At 42.0% G+C, this 21687-nt stretch overlaps 2 protein-coding genes across 2 annotated transcripts; both read left to right on the top strand.

The window, feature by feature from the left end:
• The first annotated feature begins 2471 nt into the window (after positions 1 to 2471).
• On the top strand, positions 2472 to 12331 carry LOC133474773 (zinc finger protein OZF-like). The gene is made up of 2 exons (XM_061766765.1): positions 2472 to 2919; positions 7818 to 12331. The coding sequence occupies exons 1-2, from the start codon at positions 2772 to 2774 to the stop codon at positions 8921 to 8923; spliced, it is 1254 nt and encodes a 417-aa protein (XP_061622749.1). The 5' UTR covers positions 2472 to 2771; the 3' UTR covers positions 8924 to 12331.
• Positions 12332 to 13339: 1008 nt separating this feature from the next.
• On the top strand, positions 13340 to 20994 carry LOC133474771 (zinc finger protein OZF-like). Its single transcript, XM_061766763.1, has 2 exons — positions 13340 to 13807; positions 15901 to 20994. Exons 1-2 carry the CDS (start codon positions 13627 to 13629, stop codon positions 17073 to 17075), a joined length of 1356 nt encoding a protein of 451 aa, XP_061622747.1. The 5' UTR covers positions 13340 to 13626; the 3' UTR covers positions 17076 to 20994.
• Positions 20995 to 21687: the final 693 nt, after the last annotated feature.

Genomic DNA, 21687 nt, shown 5'->3' with positions numbered 1-21687 from the left:
CCACGCTGCCTGCACCAAAGTCAGGCGAGTGTACCACTACACCATCAGTGACATACCTTTTTCATACAAGAAACCCATTTTTCTAACTCAGAAGAAGATGACCTTTCCGATTGAAATTTCAGTCAGACTTTTTCACCTAGCTCTAACAGCAGAGGAGTCTCCATACTAATTCATAATAGACTACTTTTTACACTAAATAGCACAATAATTGACCCAGAATGCCGATACATAATTGTTCATTGAACTATATTTAACAAATCATACACATTAGTTAATGTATATGTGCCTAATATTGATGATCCAGCTTTTGTTCACACACTTTTTTCACATCTGACCAATTTGTCAGCTAATTCAACAATTATTATAGGTGGTGACTTTAATAGCACTTAATCCAGCCATAGACCGCTCAATTTAAAAAAATACCAAAAATTGGAGATGTAAATCAAACAACTTACAGAAGAATATGCAATAAATCCCACGCACCTACTTAGGAACCAACTTTATAATGCTAAACGACAACTTTTGATTGCATATTATCCAAACATTATCTCAGCAAAACATAGAGTTAAATAATCTAAATCACGTGCCTCTACTGGAAAAAATTTGCGATGATTTAAAATGTTGGAACAGCCTTTATTTTCAATCATCCCATTCAAACCCATGTTAAAATGGATCCAAATGCTGGACTCTGCCATTTTAAAGTTTTACTCTAAAAATAAGAAAAATAGAATTAGCCTATCTACCCTTCAGAAAGGTAAAACAGAAGGGGGACTTGACGCACCCAACCTCAAACACTATTACTTAGCTAGCCAAATATAGTATCTTATTGAATGGTTACATCCAAAAGTTGAACAACAATCTTGGGTGGAACTAGAACAGATAGACTGCAATAGCACCAAACTTTCAGACCTCCCATTTGTAAGTGCAAGTCTCAAACGTCACAATTGTTTGTAAGAATCCGATTATTGCTGCCACTTTATCAGCTTGGTGGAAAAGTCTAGAAACCACGCAATCTCAGTCAGCACCATAACATTCCTCCCCAATCTGGAGCAATCCCGATTTTGAGATGAACAAAATACCCCGTTACTGCAGCACATGGAAACAACATACATCACTTAGTCAAAAATAATGCATTCATGTCATTCATTCATTCATCTTCCGTTCCGCTTATCCTCACTAGTGTCGCGGGCGTGCTGGAGCCTATCCCGGCAGTCTTCGGGCGAGAGGCGGGGTACACCCTGAACTGGTCGCCAGCCAATCGCAGGGCACATACAAACAAACAACCATTCGCACACGCATTCTCACCTATGGGCAATTTAGAGTCTTCAATCAACCTAGCATGCATGTTTTTGGGATGTGGGAGGAAACCGGAGTGCCCAGAGAAAACCCACGCAGGCACGGGGAGAACATGCAAACTCCACACAGGCGGGGCTGGATTTGAACCCGGGTCCTCAGAACCTTGAGGTTGACGCGCTAATCAGTCGTCCACCGTGTCAACACACGTGATTACTTTAGAACTACCTGTTTCTATTCAGAAAATAGTGGAACTACTCCCACAAAACAAAAAACTCCTTTCAAAAGTATACAAATTAATCTCCAGTACTAATTCAATATACTTACCAATCGCAAAATGGGAAAAAGACCCCTCAGTGTCTAAGAGCAATGATTACTTGACACAAATCTACAGAAATACATTTAAATAAATTTAAATTTACATAAATTTACAGCTAATCAAGTTCAAAATATCAGATCATTACGCAATATAGTATGCATGAAATGGGCTGTTCAAAATCAAACATATGCACTCATTGTACTGAAACGCTCCAGACACTTATTTTCATGCTCTTTGGCATTGTACGCCTGTACAGCGCTTCTTGTCACCAGTTACACAGAAACTCTCCTCAGTTTTGGGCTGCCGGGCCCGCAGGAGTCTATCCTCTTACTTCACACACTGTGCACATTTTTTATTACTCACACTGTACATATTTTGGCTTGATGAGGCGGCACAATCTGGTCGCCCCCCTTCTCTGCCCTCCCGGTCCTCCACTTTTAATGCATCATACACCCGTCAGTGGGCGTGGGGAAGTGTCGGGCTGGGGTGCACACTCGGTCAGGTGTTCCGGCACTCCGGCCTGCTCTCTGGCCCGCCATCCCTTTCCCCCGTGGATTTTTAATGCACCACATACATTTGCACATTTTGGGGGGATTTGTTAGCCTTGGTGGGCTTGATAGTTGCGGGTCATTATTGTCCCGTGACCAGTCTCCCCAATTTTAAACCACGGCACCCCACCACACACGATCACGGTACAGGTGGGCTGTGAACTTTTTCAGGTGGCAGCTGGCTCCAGCGTTGGGCTCTGTTGGTGGCTGGGGCCCCCATTCTCTCTGGGGGCGGCGGCCGCACTGGATGGTGGTGGTCCGGCACCTGCCCTCGCCCGATCCCACACCAGCCCCCCAGGAAAAATATTTGTGTGTGCCCAGTGTGTGTGTGACGAGTGAAAAAAATATTTACAGTGAGTGGTGTGAGTGTGTACTTGGTGAGTGATTAAGAGGGATAGCTCCTGCAGGTCGGGCCCATCAGGCAGGACAACCACAGAAAACAAAGAAAGAAAAAAATAAAAACAACGTCACCAATACCGCCGCCAGATGGCAGCCGTGCGATGCTGCGGACGCTCAGTTGCCGTAAAAGTCCCATCGAGGAAGAAAAGGCGGAAGTAAGAGACGGGCAAGAGCTAAAATTGAGAGAATAAAAACATCCAAATGTTTTTTTAATGGTTTCTACGGGAGCAGCTAATTGCGTATTTTGGCTGTTTGGAAGAACGATGGCGTCGTTCGAGGAGGGACGAGCAAGTGAGGAGAACGAGCGACAACGAAAACAACTGCAAGCTCTCGGAAACAATCGCATTGTGTACAGTCAAGGTCTGTACGTCCGCATACCCGCTAGTCTTCTGTTTTGAACACATTTTTATTTAATTTAATTAACGGGGCTCTCCGTAAATTGATTAATATTCTTAGTACAAGTGCTTCTGTTAACTGTGCTTGTACGGTGACCTTGAGTCCCGTGAAAGGCGCCTATGAATAAAATTGAAAAATGAATCAATGCCTTCCGTGAGCACTTGACCGCACTTTTCGATCTGAACTGCAGTCGGCATTATGCTGCTTCTGTTGTGCACACCTTGGCCTCCAGGGGGCAGTGTGTCGCACGCATGAAGATAACGCTTACAGTAGATTTGGTGAAAAACAAATTTGATTTGTTTCACACTTTTAAAAATGGAACAACCAAGTGTTTTACAGAGATAAAAACATGATGAAAATAGTAATAAATATACAAAAAAAACCACTCCTTCCGTCCCCACATATAAACACATACACATGAGAGCACACGCATGTGCACAAAGCACTTATTAAGTGACATGGCAAGGCACTGAGGAGCCAGGTGAGGAAAGACGACCTGTGGGAGCGACCCACTCCGAGAGGTGCCACAGCCCGCAGCTACAGAGGATGCCGCCACGAGGAGACCAACACGACCCGGGTAGACCGGGGAGACACTCCACATTGTGCAGAGCTCCCCTGTCCCCGGGGTCCAGGGATACTGCAGGATGACATCCTGCGGGCAGACTGAACACATCTCCCAGTGGTGTGCGGCTCCCATGAGGAGACACGGGCGTTAAACTTCAAAAGAATAAAAGACAGTAGGACAGGATCAAAACTGAAAGACAACAGGAAATACAATAAAATAGGTTAAAATTGAATTAAATAGACAAATAAAGAAGTGAATAGATGCAGCAATGTTTCTCCATTGTGGGACTAATAAAGGTAATCTTATAAATATTTATTATATTAATGTACTTTTAAACTTAAAAGCCCCTTTTCTCAAGTGATGTGTGGTATCGTACTTAATTTATGGTTTCCTTGTTCCCATCCTTTGTGGCTGACTAGCATTATTGTGTTTATTACAGTATTTTCTCTTTAGAAACATTAATTTGCCGGCTATTTTGCCCTTTAAAGTTGGTTACTGTCTGCTATAAAACACAGTTCCATCCAGAGCTATGTGACAAGTACACCGTATCACACACTTATTTCAGTGTTTTGCAACTTCATGTCACAATAGCTTAGCAATTAGTAGCAGAGGTGGAACCAAATCATTGCTTTGCAAGTCACAAGTCTCATGTCTTTGCCCGCAAGTCCCGAGTCAAGTCCCAAGTCCCCTTCAAAACCGATCGATAGTACGTTATTCTATGAAAAACTATATAACATGCTATGACTTACTTTTTCTCCCTTTATTTCTGAAGTGACATTAAACAGACCTGTCACAAATGAGAATTTGCATCCAGTAGTGCTGCAGTTAGTAATTGAGTGTCCTACTGACAATTCTATCAAATAATAATCGGCTAAAATATATTTTTGTTTGGTTAAAGAACAATTATGAATACACAAGAGAAAATGAGACATTTCACTTAATGATGAATGACTGATTGCTTCCTCTTTTAGATAATCAACAGTATTTTTCTTAAATTCACATTGTGCATTTAGCAGGAAACTGCATTTTCTTGTCTACAAACATTTCTAGTGAGGCAATTTCAAACAAATAAAAATAAGTAAAACACAAATATAAATAGATTTCAGTTTAAACTTGATATTTCTTGTATCAAAAACAAGGCATTCATCTTGTAATAAAGCCACAATTTTATCCAACTGTGGTATCTCAGGTGGAACACCAGGGGGCACTATATGATAATATTACATAAATAACAGGCGTAGAAGGAAAGGACATCACGAAGAACATTGCTTCATGTCGAATAGATGCTAGTTGTGTGCGGATCGCTAAATACAATGAATTAAAAATTCGCTAAATAAAGTGAATCAAAAAAATAAATACAAGATTGATTGTAGAGAACACGACACTGACTAAACCAGACAGTCATAAACAGGAAGCCCAGATAGCGCACGGCCAGTCTGCCGTGTAATTATTTGTGTGATCGCTCGCAAAGCTAGCAGCTAATGCTAACAAAAACGATTTCCACAATGCAATATGGATTTTTTTTTTTTTGCTGTAATTAATGTCCTTATTGTTACATTACTTGTCATTGTCGTTTCTGTGTCTGTTACCAGTACTTCATGGAATGTGTACCTGATAAAACTGACACATTTATTGTTGATTTATGTTGCACTGTTTAAAAAATAAAATAAAAATTGTTTTAACACTTACAAGAAATATGCTTTAATAAGGCTCTAGTATGGTGGAGCACTTCCACCTTAGTGATATCCGTTGAGAACATCAACATTATGGTTACATCCTACTGAAATTCCAATAATATACTACACCTTGGCATGTTGAGCTATTGAGAGAGAACTGCAGGGTGTTCGTAACTCAATCCATAAAATGTGAAGCTGTAATGTAAAAATGGAAAGACTTTTCAAGTGAAGTCATCGCTGTTCAAGTCCAGGTCGAGTTGCAAGTCTCGTGACATTTTGTCAAGTCAAGTTTAAAGTAATCAAATTCATGACTCGAGTCTAAGCCGTGACTCGAGTCTGACTTGAGTCCACACCTCTGATTAGTAGGGTTGGGAATCTCTGGCATGAGGCCAATTCGATACATATCTAGATACACAAGTTGCGATTTGATTAAAAATGATATCATTAAAGGCGAAACGATCTGATGCGGAAACAATGTGATAGTTAAAATTTTTTGATGTAGACGTTATTCAAGAAGAATATTGACTTGACCCAATTGAATAAAATGCCATCTTTCTAAACCTATTTTCAAACGTAAAAGACCACTTATCCCGGTACATTGTTGCTTTATGGCGCTGTAAAAAAATAAACAACAAAATGTCTTCTATATTTTCAAATATCAAATTAATGATTTAGCGGCACGGTGGCCGACTGGTTAGAGCGTCAGCCTCACAGTTCTGAGGACCCGGGTTCAATCCCTGGTCCTGCCTGTGTGGAGTTTGCATGTTCTCCCCGTGCCTGCGTGGGTTTTCTCCGGGCACTCCGGTTTCCTCCCACATCCCAAAAACATGCATTAATTGGAGACTCTAAATTGCCCGTAGGTGTGAATGTGAGTGCGAATGGTTGTTTGTTTGTATGTGCCCTGCGATTGGCTGGCAACCAGTTCAGGGTGTACCCCGCCTCTCGCCCGAAGACTGCCGGGATAGGCTCCCGCACGCCCGCGACACTAGTGAGGAGAAGCGGCTCAGAATATGGATGGATGGAAATTAATGATTTAAATAGACCACAACAATTTATTTTGCGGAGAAAATAAGCGGCGGCACGGTGGACGACTGGTTAGAGCGTCTGCCGCACAGTTCTGAGGACCGGCGTTCAATCCCCGGCCCCGCCTGTGTCGAGTTTGCATATTCTCCCCGTGCCTGCGTGGGTTTTCTCCGGGTACTCCGGTTTCCTCCCACATCCCAAAAACATGCATGGTTAATTGACAACTCTAAATTGCCCGTAGGTGTGACTGTGAGTGCGAATGGTTGTTTGTTTGTATGTGCCCTGCGATTGGCTGGCAACCAGTTCAGGGTGTACCCCGCCTCCTGCTCGATGATAGCTGGGATTTTTTAACTTTAAGTTGTGATGACTCTCTTAGCTCAACTGGAGATTCTTTGTGTTAGCTTCAGGACATACTGTACCTGGCTGGGTGTCCTTTTAATGGATGCCTTGGATGTTCATGAAAGTTTCTTCTCCCTTCCTGATAACAATACTTGTCAGAAGTGCAGCTTATTCACTGCCATGGAGGCGATGATTAGTGACTTACAATATACTGCATTTCCTGCCGGATGCGAAGCGAATGTTTGCCTCCGCGGCTCTGCATCATATTTAACTGCGGTATCTGTAGCTTGTAGGTAGCTGGGGCGGTTTCCGCATGCCCCGGTAGGAATAGCAGAAAGTAGGAAAGCTGGGCGACGGTTCAATGTGGACGCGCCGTTTGTTTTTTGTGGGTTTTTTTCCCCCCTATCCGTAGGTTTTTGGTCTAGCCTTTGGAACAATTAAAAGGCCAGCGCCAAAGGACCTCAGTACCCACTAGGGTTGATATTGTGGTGGATTTTCTTGGTCGGAAGGATGCCGCCAGGGAGTGACCGGTCTGGCTTCCCAGCGAGCCTTGAACAGGAGCAATGACATTTGGGAAAGACTGCTTTTGGAGCCAAATTGTATTGTGCAATCTTGTGTCAACAGCTGCAAAGGCTCAAATTGAAGATGGCTCGCCCGCTTCCCCCCGACATGATCTTATAAGGGCACTAAATATTTGGGCGTACATTATGCAAATTATGGGTGGAGCCGAGTGTTTCTGTTTGCCGTTTTCCAAATATGGGAGCAATCTTACCCAAAAGAGAATCTCCTCCTCATCAATCAACGTATCTTATAAGAGTTAAAGCTGGCATCTTTCTGTCTAACTCTCCTGTCCTAGCTACAGTATGTATGGTTATCGTAAAGTTTGTGGAAGGATGGTGACCTACGCTAGAAGGGTGACCTGTACAGAACAACAAAGAGGGTTCTCTGACGTTTCAAAACATAGCAGTTAGGGGAGAAATAGTTTATCCGTAATACACTACAATATGATAAAAGCATATCAGATAATATGGCCAAAGATTGATGAGACAAATCAAAACTAGTAAAATAACCTTCAAATCAATCCTGAAAAAGAGGGGGAGCCAAAGCACTGATCTTAAGACCAGTCTAAAGCCCAAAGCCCAAAGCTCCAAAGCCCAAGTCCTTACAAATGAGCTATGCCTCCCCATTAGAAAGGCATTTCTGATTGTATGCCAGTAGTTACATTCTATTAACGAAACTGACTGATTTGCGTCCTACAGACGTCCAGCAGCTGATTGGTCGTCAAAGAGAACTTCCCCTTCAGCTGCAGGGTGGAGGCTCCAGTGTGGAGCAAGATGATCCACAGCTCCATCACATTAAAGAGGAGGAGGAGGATCCACAGTCCCCCCACATTAAAGAGGAAGAGGACCCAGTCAGCAAGTTGTCACTAAATGTCATCGTTGTGAAGAGTGAAGATGAAGCACTCGAGTGGTCTCAGCTTCATAACCAGAGTCCCAGTGAAGACCACCGCGAAGGACCACCACCAGACAACCTCTTAGTTCCACCCCCACACAGGGAAGACATACAAGAACCTTTGAGAAGCGACACAGACTGTGTAGGTGATGACATATTGTCAAAATCCTCCCAAAAGGATACAACTCTTGGGAACAAGAAAACGCCACAAACATTCGGGAGACGTCAAGAACATTTCAGCTGCTCAGTTTGTGTTAAAAGCTTCACTCTAAAGTCAAACCTGGTAATACACATGAGAACACACACTGGAGAAAAACCCTTTAGCTGCTCATTTTGCAGCACAGCATTCTCTAGAAAAGAAAGTATGGAAACACACATGAGAACACACACAGGAGAAAAACCTTTCAGTTGCTCATTGTGTGGCAAAACATTCTCTCAAAGGGCAACTTTTGTGGCACACATGAGGACACACACAGGAGAAAAACCATTTACTTGTTCATTTTGCGGTAAAAGATTCCCTCTAAAGTCGAGTATGGTTTCACACATGAGAACACACACAGGAGAAAAACCTTTTGGTTGCTCATTGTGCGCTAAAACATTCTCTCAAAGGGCACATCTGGAATCACACATGAAAACACACACTGGAGAGAAACCCTTTCGTTGCTCAGTTTGCAGTAAAACATTCTCTCGAAAAGACAATGTGGAATCGCACATGAGAACACACACAGGAGAAAAACCTTTTATTTGCTCTTTTTGTGCCAGAACATTCACTCTGAAGGCAACTATGGTAAAACACATGAGAACTCACACGGGTGCAAGACCTTTTATTTGTTCAGTTTGTAGTGGAAGCTATGCTTGTAGGTCTACTTTAACTGCACACATGCGGACACACAACAGTGTGACAAATGTTTGAAAGTAAGCTCCCATAACAGCCCGACATCCGAAGCAGACCGCATATTGTTTTGAAAAGTGTTTCGTTTTGAAAGCTGTCTGGACGGAAGACTGCCTGATAGTTTGTCTGGACTCAGTGACATTATTGGTACTGGAGCTGAATTGGTATAAATCACGAACTATCAAAATCTCTTCAGTATAAACGTTAGTGATCGTTATTCAGAAAACTCACATGTCTCAGCTACATTTTAGGATCAGGTTATTATTGAAACAGATTAAATACTTCAAATGAATATTCTAATAATTTTCATCACAGTAACAGTTTTACTCATTTTTACCTGTAAATGCTCATGAAATCGCTAGAAAAATACATATGTTGCTTTTTGGTGCTTAGCCACATCCTAAACATCAGATGACAAATTACGCAAGTTGTTTTTAATCTTCACCATGGTAAAATAATTTGAACCCTGCCCCTAAACCTTTAGCCTTACTGCCTTTCCACCTGCACTCCTGGACACACAATATATCAACCTTTCTCCTAATCATCATGTCAACCAACTCCCGAAATTTTCCTGTCATAGTCCCAGCATTCAAAGTCCCCACATTCAATTCTAGGCTCTGTGCTCTTCTCTTTCTGCCTAAGAACCCGCTTTCCACCTCTCCTTCGTCCTTGACCCACAGTAGCTGAATTTCCACTGCCGCTCTGCAGGTTAACGGCGATTGTGACAGGCGTTGTTAACCTGGGCCACGGCCGATCCGGTATGGAATTCTTTGGATGAACGCTCATACAGTATTTGTTTGGGAAAGTTATAAAGGTCAGAGGACAAAGATGTTAAAATGTTTCTTGATAACTCTAGAACCCCTTTACAAACCACATCTGCCATTTCGAAGTGATTAAAAAGCAGATATACAGGAGTTAAATCGATAAATATGATTCAGAATGCGCCTTCCGGTCTTCGGCTCGATCCGGCGCTGTGACATAACACGAGCCAAACAGCCTGTTCATTGGCATTGTGTGCTATTGTTCCATGCTGTTGTTCCCGTCCTTGTATATTTGTTGTCGTGTGAGGCTAAGCGGAACGGAAGGTGAATGAATGATTTATCGATTTTCACGATGGCTTATTGTGTGGCATTTGCTCGTACAAATGGTTCAGGCAGTGGCAAGGGTTTCTTTGGCTTTCCAAGTGAAAAAGGTATACGTGAAAAGTGGACAGGGAAAGTCAATCGACAGGGGAAGAAATGTTGTCAGCTAGGGGTGCCTAGCAAGCATTCCAAACTCTATGCTGATCACTTCGAACCGGCGTGTTTTGAGAATGACAGAAAGCATTGGATACACAGGTGTAGTTAGCCAGAGGCTGAAACCAGCTGCAGTGCCAACTATTTTTCCCACGACCATCGGGACCTCAACCGCCAGCAAGAGAACTAAATCTTGCAGCCGCCATGGTCAAGAAGAAATTAAAATTAAAACCCACTGAGACCACGGTCTCTTTTTCAAGAGTATTCTCGCCAAGAAACACGAAGAATACTGACCAAATGTACATAATGCACGTACAATAAAATACCACAACAAATAAATATAAGCGGTACAGAGATGGATGGTTGGATGGTTGGATGGACCAACGCATTATGAATCCCACACGAACGGCCGACTGCTCATACTGCGTCTGTTCATGACTCTATGTTTCTATCGACAAGTGAGGATGCTGGAGCAAGTAAATTATGCATTCATGAGATTCACAAACATAGCAGTCTGTATTTCCAATCCGCTCTATTGTGTCGTCTCTTCTGCAGGCAGTGCCATCACATCGACCCAGTGGCCACTCTCTTTTTCTGTTGTACAGCTGCTACTTGGCTGCTCGTCGTCGTCACTGTCAGGTTCAGACCTCCTGATTGGCTCAAACATGTAGGGTTTGACGATCCCAATTTCAGTTGGGTGCTCCTGTACGTCGAAATCCTCGTCCTCCTCATATTCCAACACGTTGCTCGCCACTGCGTAAAGTGCAGCGCGCTGTGTTTGGCAATTGCAACGGTAGAGTAACTCCACCCCGGCGTCTCGATTTTAGGGTATGTTCGAGGAGTGCTCAATACTCATAATTAAAACCTCATTTTTAGCTAAACTATAGTTGACAACTTGTTGGAAGTGACATGCATGTATTGCATAACATAAAAACAATGCAGGCACGGTGGACGACTAGTTAGCACATCAGCCACACAGTTCTGAGGACTAGGGTTCAAATCCCGGCCTCACCTGTGTGAAGTTTGCATATTCTCCCCGTGCCTGCGTGGGTTTTCTTCGGGCACTCCAGTTTCCTCCCACATCCCAAAAACATGCGTGGTAGGTTGATTGAAGAATCTAAATTGCCCGTAGGTGTGAATGTGAGTGCAAATGGTTGTTTGTTTATATGTACCCTGCGATTGGCTGGCGACCAGTTCAGGATGTGCCCCGCCTCTCGTTCGGAGATGGCTGGGATAGGCTTCAGCACGTCCGCGACCTTAGTGAGGATAAGCGGAATGGAAGATGAATGAATGAATGAAGGAATATTCATCTTTGTGAATGAAACATCATTCACGTCAACTAAAGAGCAGAACCGCTCCATCCAATACGAACATTGCACGAGTTACTGTCTATGCACCTGTTTAGCGACCTGTTCAAACTTCGGTACTTGTTTGGTGACATATTTGTACTGAGGTTTTTTTTTGTAATAGCATTACTTGTTTACCTTCGTTCTTACCTTTGCCTCTTCGTGTCCCTTGCAAGTCGCGCTGGTGGCCCGCTTCATTGTGAGCCTCTTCTTCTCGGAGGCTTTGGAGAAGATCCCTGCCGGCATGCCAAGTCAGGTGTCAATACTTGCGGAATTGTTGGGATTCATTTTGTGCCGGCCTACCACCCAACTAGATAATTAGTTTGGGGGAATACTTTAGAATTATGAATGGCATGAACTCCAGTTTGAATAAACTATTACTACATCAGTATAATAATCATGTATAAAGTAAACATTTGTAAACATATACGTATATATTAAATATTTGCATAAATATCTGAATAGAAACAAAATAATTGATTGCTTGTTAGCAAATAAAATTACATGAAACTACACTGTTGAAAGTAGGCAATGGATTAACAACAAATCTGTGATGTCAGTTTATTGGTAGATACTGTAGGCTGTAACTTACAAAATAGGAGTCAAACAATGTGCTTTAGAAAATGATACAACAAAACTTAAAATCCTAAAGATAATCAAAGACCAGCATCAGATCAGTTATTTTTGGAGCCAATAATTAACACCATATGAAAATAAATAAATCAATGCCAGCTTCACATTTAAGAAAGACTACTGGGTGCAGTGAATTTCCACATCAACATAAGTTTACCCTCTTAAGTGATTCTCACTGTCTGTGACAATCTGATTAAAATAAATACAAACACGAATGGGTGGAAATGTTTTTTTTTTTTTTTTTTGGTCCATATTTGGAAACGGTAGTTTCACGCCAGAGACTACATCATCAACACTCACCATTGCGTGATGACATCAGTAAGGAAAAGTGGAATTGGAATTAATTTGAAACAGTCCTGTTCTTTCCTATGTCTGAAAGGAAGCAGCTGTTCATCTCTCCTTGACCCCATGATGATATGATTTATTCCCAAGTATTTAAACCCATTTGGACAAATTTTCAGTGGATGCCTCGCTCTCTCTAATGTTAATATCATGGAAGGACTGAATTGGCCAGGTCAGTCATGTAAGTCAAAACATCGTCAAAATATATGGACATTTTGTGTTCTGCTGGACCAAGTTTGACTTCGATTTTTTTTTTTTTTAATATATATGTATAATTTTGATTTTTATAGTTTATAGCGAACGAAAACCCGAATTCACAATATATACTAGAATATTACTCAACAAACAATCCAGAAACAATGAAAATTATTTTTAATGCAGAAATTAGGACGGAATTTGCACTCTGAAAAGTATTTTCCCGAAGTGTTTAATCATTAATCCCTATAACGTATGAGTACTGAAATCAAATGACTTTAACAACATATTCTAATTTATTAAGATGTGCCTGTAGTCATTAGTGAGTAGGGAATGATTGATGACCGCGGTCCTTTCAAATTCTTCCTTTCTTTGAGTTTCTTGCAGGCCACGCGACGGCATCAAAACGAAGGTAACTTTCGCCTTTTTCTTCGATGTTCTATTATGGTAAAGCAACCACCATCGAAGAAGAAAAAAGGCGGAAGTTAGCGTGGCTCCAACACAGACATGTACACTAGATACGCCATCCACTCATAGCAGCCCCCCTAACCGACGTGCCTTCGTGGCGGCCATGTTGGGGAGGTCGACGTTCCCATAGAAGCCAATGCAATGAACACTGAACACAAATTTAGTCGTAACTTGCTCATTTTCCAACCGATTTTCACAAGGGTTTTGCCAACGCCAAAGCGTATGCTATTGTGTATGCTATATACACGTGGAGTGGACTTATAGTTCTCTTGTTATAATTGTACGACGTTACACGCATATGCAGCACAATGTGGTGCTATTCTTCTAGTATTTGGGTTTTCTTGCCGTACACACATAGAATGCGCTGACGACCTTGACCTCCCTAGCTTAGCTTCGCCGTCGGCATGGAGCTCCAAATGGGCGTATCGTATCTACCTTCCCATAGCTGTGGGCTCCAAGACGACAAGAACAAAAGCTCGAAGAGGACGACGACAAATCCGCAAACATGTTGAAAAATGTGGTCAGGGAGCGACTAAATGAGGCCGCCGACGACATCTGCGGCCTGTTTGAAAGAACGATAGCGTCATACGAGGAGGAACTTTGTCGAGCGAGAGAAGAGAACGAAAAACAACGACGACAACTGGAAGCTGCTGCCCGGGCTAACCCGATGGTGTGGCACATGCCAGGTGTGTTCGACTTCCAGCTCTTTTATTCGTATTTCATGAGGCAACCGAGTGCTTGTATGGTCACGGGCATTGTTGGTCTTGCATGCGTCGCAATCTATCCACCATACTTAAAACTTTGTGACACTTGGGTCAAACAGTTCCCAGGTGTCGTCATGACATGGCTGTGGCATTGAGTGGAGCGGGAGATCGACAGGCGGATCGGTGCAGCGTCTACAGTGATGCGGACTCTGTATCGGTTTGTCGTGGTAAAGAATTTACCGGTCGATCTACGTTCCTACCCCACCAATGGTCACGAGCTGTGGGTCGTGACGGAAAGAGCAAGATCGCGATACAAGCAGCCGAAATTAGTTTCCTCCACTGGGTGTCCGGGCTCTCCCGTAGAAATGGGGTGAGAAGCTCGGTCATCCGGGAGGGGCTCAGATTCGAGCCAGCCGCTGCTCCTCTGCATAGAGAGGAGACAAGTGGCTCGGGCATCAGGTTAAGATGCCCCACGGACGCCTCCCTGGTGAGGTGTTCTGAGCACGTACAACCGGGAGGAGGCACCGTGGACTTAGTCTTAGTCCCTCGGGCTGGTCTGGGAACCTCTAGGGATCCCCCCCCAAAAGTGGCTGGGAAGAGGGAAGTCTGGGCTTCCCTGCTTCAGCTGCTTCCCCTGCGACCTGACCTCGGATAAGTGGAAGAAGATGGATGGATGGATGTTTGGGTGGGTGGGTGTGCAGACGCATCACCAAACATAACCCACCCCACCCGACGCTTACCGCTGCATATCGACTTCCGTGTGCCTTTGGGTTGTGAGCAGAAGGGTTACAAGAGAGTCTCTGCCACATGTACACATGCGGCAAAAACTCTAAATCTTACCAAGAATGTTTTATTTCTAGTCCTGAATCTCGGAACTAATCTGATTACACTTAAAGTAAGACTCCTCACCTAAAATAGTAAATTATATTTAGACAATTTTCACTTGTTTCAAGCAAACTTTTACTTGAAATCAGTAGGAAAAAGTTCTTCTCTAGTAAGTTTGTAACTTGTATTTTTTTCTACTGATTTCAAGTAAAAATACCTTGAAACAAGTGAAAATTGTCTAAAAAAAATTATGTTTTATTTGGCTTATTTTAATTCGTATTGACTAGAAATAAGACATTCTTGGTAAGATTTTGAGTTTTTGCAGTGCAATATATATATTTTTTGCAAATCAAATCATATGATGTACGATTATGTCATGATTTACCAAAAAAGTTACTTGAATAAACAGGCATGTGCACAGACATTTTTGGGGCAGGTGCTCAAACTCCAAAAAGGGCACCTATCTCCAAAATTATTCATACAATTAAGAAAAAAACAGTAGTATATATATTTATCATGTACCTGTATTTATTTCAGTTAACACAATCAGCACAGTCACTAACTACTAACAAAGGAGGTGAAGGGAAGCTGTAGTGGATGTAAAAATTTCACACACCCCTGTTCAAACGGCTTACACGCACCTGCTTATAAATGGTGGTGTTCAGAATTAAGCAATCACATTTAAACTCACGTTAAATGGATTAAATGGAAATCTGACCAACCCAAAATACATGAAGGTGGGACCATATGTACATTTCTCCCAAAGACTCAAACAAATGCCCCTTAAATTTCAAAACACTTGGTGGAATTGATGTCAGAGAGGGTCATTTTATTTGTATTTTTTCAGATTAATGAATGAAGAAAATTAAACGGGCTTCAGCAAAAAGGGCACTTTTTTCGTTTACGGCAAAAGGGCAGGTGCTTGGGGTCTATGCGTGCATTTGCACAGTAACAAATTGCTAAGTACCCATCTTTGCTGAATTTCTACCACGTCTATTTTTTAATCAACTTACTTGCTGAAATGGAAATTACGGATGGTGTTGTGTTTCTCTACCAAGCAATTTAGCTCACGTAACAACAACTTTTAAAAGTAACAACAACAACTTTTAAACAGACACTTCGTACAAACTATAGTGCTAAAGAGGAAGGCTAAATTCATCACTCAAGCCATTTACACTATTTTCTTAGTCGCTCTTCCATGGAAGCAGTTGTCTCTTGCTCTATTCATTTGTGCTGCTTGTGTCTTGCAGGCGTCCAGCGGATGATCGGTTGTCCGCAAGAACTTGGCCCTCAGCCGCAGGGGGGGACCACCAGTTTTGAGCGGAAGCACCCACAGCCGACCTACGTCAGAGAAAAAGAGGACAATACACTCCCCATTGTCCCTGTCAAGGAGGAAGAGGAAGAGGCTGATGTCAGCAAATTGCCACTGACCGTTGTTGTTGTCGGGAAGAGCGAAGACAGCGAAGACGAGCCACCCGAGACGTCACAGCATAACTGTTACAGTCCAAGTTGTGCAGGACCGCCACCGGACAACTTCTTGGCGACACTATCACATAACGAAGACATGGAAGAATCTTTGAGGAGCTACGCAGACTGCCAAGGAGACGACAACCGGTCGGAACGCTTGGAAAAGGAGACGCCGGGCAGGAGACGTCACACGGGTGTCAAACCTTTTAGCTGCCCGGTTTGCGCTAAAAGATTTATTCGGAAGGATTATGTGATCACACACATGTGGACACACACGGGAGAAAAACGTTGCAGTTGCTCGCTTTGCGGTAAAAGTTTTACTTGTCAGCACAATTTGAACATACACATGAGAACGCACACGGGAGAAAAACCCTACGCTTGTTCGGTGTGCGGCGAGAAATTCCGTCACAGAGTCTCTCTGATTGCGCATACGGCAACGCACACTGGGGAAAAACCTTTTGCGTGCTCCGTTTGCGGCGAAAAGTATTCGTACAAGTTCACGCTGACGGAGCACATGCGGACGCACACGGGAGAGAAACCTTACAGTTGCTCGGAGTGCGACCAAAGATTCTCTCGAAAAGAACATTTGAGCAGCCACAGGAGAGCACACACTAACGAGAAACCCTTTAGCTGCTCTGTTTGCGCTAAAAGGTTTGTCAAAAAGTCCAACATGGAATTACACATGAGGACGCACACGGGCGAGAAACGCTTCACTTGCCCAGTTTGTGGTAAAAAATGTACTCAAAAGTCGCAGATGACGTCACACATGAGAACGCACACGGGAGAAAAACCTTTTGCGTGTTCGATTTGTGGCGATAAATTTACTCACAAGGTCACTTTGATTACACACACAGCAAAACACACGGGAGAAAAACCTTTCATTTGTGCACTGTGTAACCAAAGCTTTTCTTCCAAGTATTATTTGAATGTACACTTGCGGACACACAACGGACAATAAACACTTCTGTGGGAAATTATGATTTAACCATTGAACACATTTTTCATCAAAACATTTTTTCACCTTACCCCCATTCAAAACTCTAAAAGTGCTACATGCATTTTCCCTGAAAATTCTAAAGTTTTTGTATTTTTTTTTTGGCTGATTTTTATTTATAATTTTTGGCGGGGGGTTGAATGGATCCTGATTTGGATTAAGGCTTCATAGTGACATAAGAAAAAATTAGGCTTTGACTTTTTTTTCACCTTATGTGACAGGACAGTGATTAATTTAAAAACTTGAATCATTGGATTGCAGAAAAAGCTCAAAGGAAAATTTTTGCGCCGAGCTGCTCACACAACTCAGTCGTTAGCCGGTTAACAGCCAATCAACTCTACACTCTCATTCGTCGACACCCACGTCACTCACCATGCCCGGACCGGCCTCTTAAAGCCATACAGCCTCAAACTCACAGTTACTGAAGCAGAACTGGAGGACAAATAATACCTGCACCTCACATGTACATGTAATTTTGTTTAGTAATGCAAAATCAATTTTTATCTGATTAATTGATGGGATAGTCGTTAGAATACGTGAGTCTAAAAATATTCGATAGCTGCAGCCCTCGTTACAGTTTTAAATGGTCATTTCGTTTATTAAGGAAAAAAGCTTTTCAAAGTTATGTGGCCCTGTGTGGAAAAAGTAATTACCCCTTTGTGAAATCATAAATGAATTGTGGCTAATCTCAATTTTTGGTTAATTTTCACTGATCACACCCAAGCCTGATTACCTCCAGACCTGTTCAATCACTAAATTACTTAAACAGAACGTGTCCTGACAAAATCAAGTCTGACAAAAGAGCTAAAAAAGCAGCAACAAAATAGAACGTTCCAAATAAATTCCAGAACAGTGAAGAAGTAAAGTAATTGAGATCTATAAGTCTGGAAAGGGTTACAAAATCCATTTCTAAAGCTATAGGATTCCAGCGAACCATAGGGAGAGCCATTATCCTCACATGGATAAATTATGGAACATTGGTGAACCTTCCCAGGAGTGGCCGGCCTACAAAGATTACCCCAAGAGAACAGCAATGACTCATCCAGGAAGCCACAAAGGAACTCAGGACAACTTCTTAACAACTGCAGGCCTCACTTGCCTCAGTTAAGTTCAGTGTTCATGACACAACACTGAGGAAGACACTGGGCAAAAATGGGATCCATGGCAGAGTTCCAAGGCGAAAACCACTGCTGACCAAAAAGAACATAAAGGCTTGTCTTAGTTAAGCAAAAAAAATAAAACCAACAACATCCGAATGATTCCTAAGACTTTTGTGAGAATATTATATGGACTGACGAGATTAAAGTTTGAGCTTTTTGGAAGGTGTACGTTTTGTTACATCTGGCGTAAATGTAGCACAGCATTTCAGAAAAAGAACATCACACCAACAGTCAAACATGGTGGTGGTAATGTGATGGTCTCTGGCTGGTTTGCTCCTTCAGGACCTGGACAACTTGCTGTCGTTGAAGGAACCATGAATTCTGCTCTTCAACAGAAAATCCTGAAGGAGAATGTTCAGCCATCAGTTTGTGAACTCAAGCAGAAACGCACTTGGGTTCTGCAGGAGGATAATTATCCAAAACACACCAGCAAGTCAACTTCTGAATGGGTTAAAAAAAACAAAATGACATTTTTGGAGTGGCCTAGTCAAAGTACGGACTTGAATCCGGTTGAAATGCAGTGGTATGACCTTAAAAGGCTGTTCATCAGAATCAGAATCATCTTTATTTGCCACGTATGTCCAAAAACACACACAAAGAAATGTGTCTCCGGTAATTGGAGCCGCTCTAGTTGGACAACAGACAGTCAATTGACAGAACATTTTTGAGACATAAACACATTGAGAAAAACAGTCACTGAGCAATAAAGGGTTGCTAGTTATCTGGTAATGCCGGTACAATTGTTATTATTATTTTTCTTTTTGACAATTGTGCAAAAAGATGCAGAGTCCTCTAGCACTTAGAGCAGTTCGAATGACTAATATAGCAATAGTCCGGTGCAATGACCATTGTGCAAAGGGCACATAATCGAAAACCCATCATTTTTGCTGAATTCAAACAACTGTGCAAGGAAGAGTGGGTCAAAATATCTCCACAGAGATGTGAAAGACTCATTGCCGGTTCGAGAAAACGCTTGATTTCAGTTGTTGCTGGTGAGGATGGCTCAGCCAGTTGCCATTACTTTTTCACACAGGACCAGGTACACTTGAATAGCTTTTTTTCCCTTAATAAATGAAATTACTATTTAAAAACAACATTTTTAGTTCACTTGGGTTATATTTGTCTTATATTTACATTTGTTTGATGATCTTAAAGTGGGGAAACTATGCAAAAATATAAGAATTTGAGAAGGGGGGGGCCAATACATTTTCACAGCACTGTATTTCACATGACGGTCAGCATGATCTCTAGTTCTGTCTGTTGATCCTTTCAAATCTCTCCAAATGTCTTGGAAGTCAAAGGTTCACAACTTTCATTATGTTATTGGCCAGTTATTACGTTATAGGCCTATTATATTTGAATAAGGGAACATTTATTACGTTTTGGGCTGTTATTATATGGGCTTCTACACACCCAATAATGACTGTGAACCAAATTAATCCCCCCCCCCAAATTTATGAAAAACAAACCAAAAAAAACAACAACAAATCACATGTACATAAGTGTTCATACTTAACCTTTACCATGAAGCTAAAAATTGAGCTCAGGCGCTGATTCAGTTTCTGCTGATCATCCTGGAGATAATTTTTTTTACTGAAAACAAAGTACTTAATTTCCCCCAGATAATCTCTTTTATGTTTTCAGTGTTGGTTCTAGGATTTTGAGAGCGGTGTGATTATTTTTTTCCATTTTTGAAGTGGTGTGAATACTTCCCGTGAGCCCTGTAGAAGCATTTCCTCACAGCAGGTCAGATTGGTGAGTTAATTTTTGTTTGACGTGGGTGCAACGCACATCCCACAAATGTATCTTCCTGGTTTAGGGGTCTGAATGGAAAATAAGCTTTCCAACAGTATGAAATGTAATGACGGGAAGCATCGCTACAACACAGAAATAAACCACTAACACAATTCAAATTCCTTGTATTATGTTGTACCATTTTATTTTACGGACCTTTACAACAAGTGAAATGTTATGCTCATTTTTTGCAATCAAGTCAATTTAGGGTCACTCTCAACGATGAAAATCAGTTAGGCATCTAATAATTTGCAGCATTGAGGTAAACAAAGTAGACATACAAACACACATCAAAGACACTTATTTACAGAATATGTAATTGTTTACATTTGGGAGAATGACAATATTATGATCGGGTGTTCGGTAATGCATAGATTATGATCAGACAATATTGCACAGTCTTTCATTCTATTCAATTTACACTTTGTAGTTATTAGTTGTTACTGTGGTGGGTGGGAGTGGAGCTGCATTTTGCAGCTTGGTGGTCGAAGCTGTTTTTAAGCCCCATGGTTCTAGACTTTGTTCTGTGGTGTTTTCCAGAGGGAAGGGGGGGGGGGGGTGAGTGTCCGGACTGGGAGGGGTCCTTTAGGATTTCACTGGCTTTTCACATTCATCTCCCAGTGTAGGCGTCAATGAGGGTGGGTAGTGTACCTCCAATCACCCACTCCGCTGCTTTCACCGCCTGCTGCAAGTCCTTCCTGTCCTCCTGCGCAGTACAGCTACTAAACCAACTTGTGCAGCGGTAGGTCAACTCATGCTGGATCTTTAAAAGTTACTCAGTAGGTGTTGGGGGAGCAGGGCTTGGCGTAGTTACCAGAGGAAGTACAGTGTTTGATTTGCTTTCATCATGTGATGGGAGATGTTAGTCAACCAGGTTAGTCTCTACCGCCACTTCAATAAAGAGGGCAGTGTGCTCAGTTGTCTTTTTTTTTAATTTTTTTTTTAAAAAGCAATAAGAACATTTAAATGTGCCACAAGGGCAAGTTCCAACATCATTATACATGTAGATAGCAGGACACATCTCTGTGTGACAGGGCTGCACCAAAAGGTGTTTCATATCCAAACAATTGGAGATTCAGGACATTCTTGCACAAGGGTACCACTGTTGTGCTTAGGAGGCAAGTTTTGCTCTAGCAACCAGTCTCTATTCTCACATCAAACCAAAATCAAATACTGGAACGAGTCACCTTAAAGAACTCTGAATCCTCAGCTTTTTTTTTTTTTTGCTTATTATTACACCACATGGCTGGAACAGCAAAAAATTGGTCTTAATTAGACAAAGCATATCGTATTCGAAGAAAGCTACCTTGGGAGCAGCCTGTAACCTTTTGAGTTTTAAGTGACTAAATGTTGGACTTTAAGTGTTGGACATTAAGAGTGTCCTTTAAAGGTCAAAAGACATTTTGGCAATGTATTCCGCTGTTAAAAGTTACATTAATTATGAGTTAGTGATACAATTGTGTGTTAACTGTCAGAGTAACATCGTCAGTAGCGTCAGTAGTACTGAGCAAAACACTGTATTGCCCATACAATGTAAGATGTTGGTATAATCAGCTGTGATTATTCAACCTTGAGATGCATAGAAAATGAGTGGATGAAATGATTACTACACACTATGGCTA

This window comes from Phyllopteryx taeniolatus, chromosome 3 (assembly GCF_024500385.1).
Source record: "Phyllopteryx taeniolatus isolate TA_2022b chromosome 3, UOR_Ptae_1.2, whole genome shotgun sequence".
NCBI lineage: Eukaryota > Metazoa > Chordata > Actinopteri > Syngnathiformes > Syngnathidae > Phyllopteryx > Phyllopteryx taeniolatus.
The sequence above is the reverse complement of the archived record's forward strand: the minus strand, read 5'-3'. Positions and strand labels throughout refer to the sequence as shown.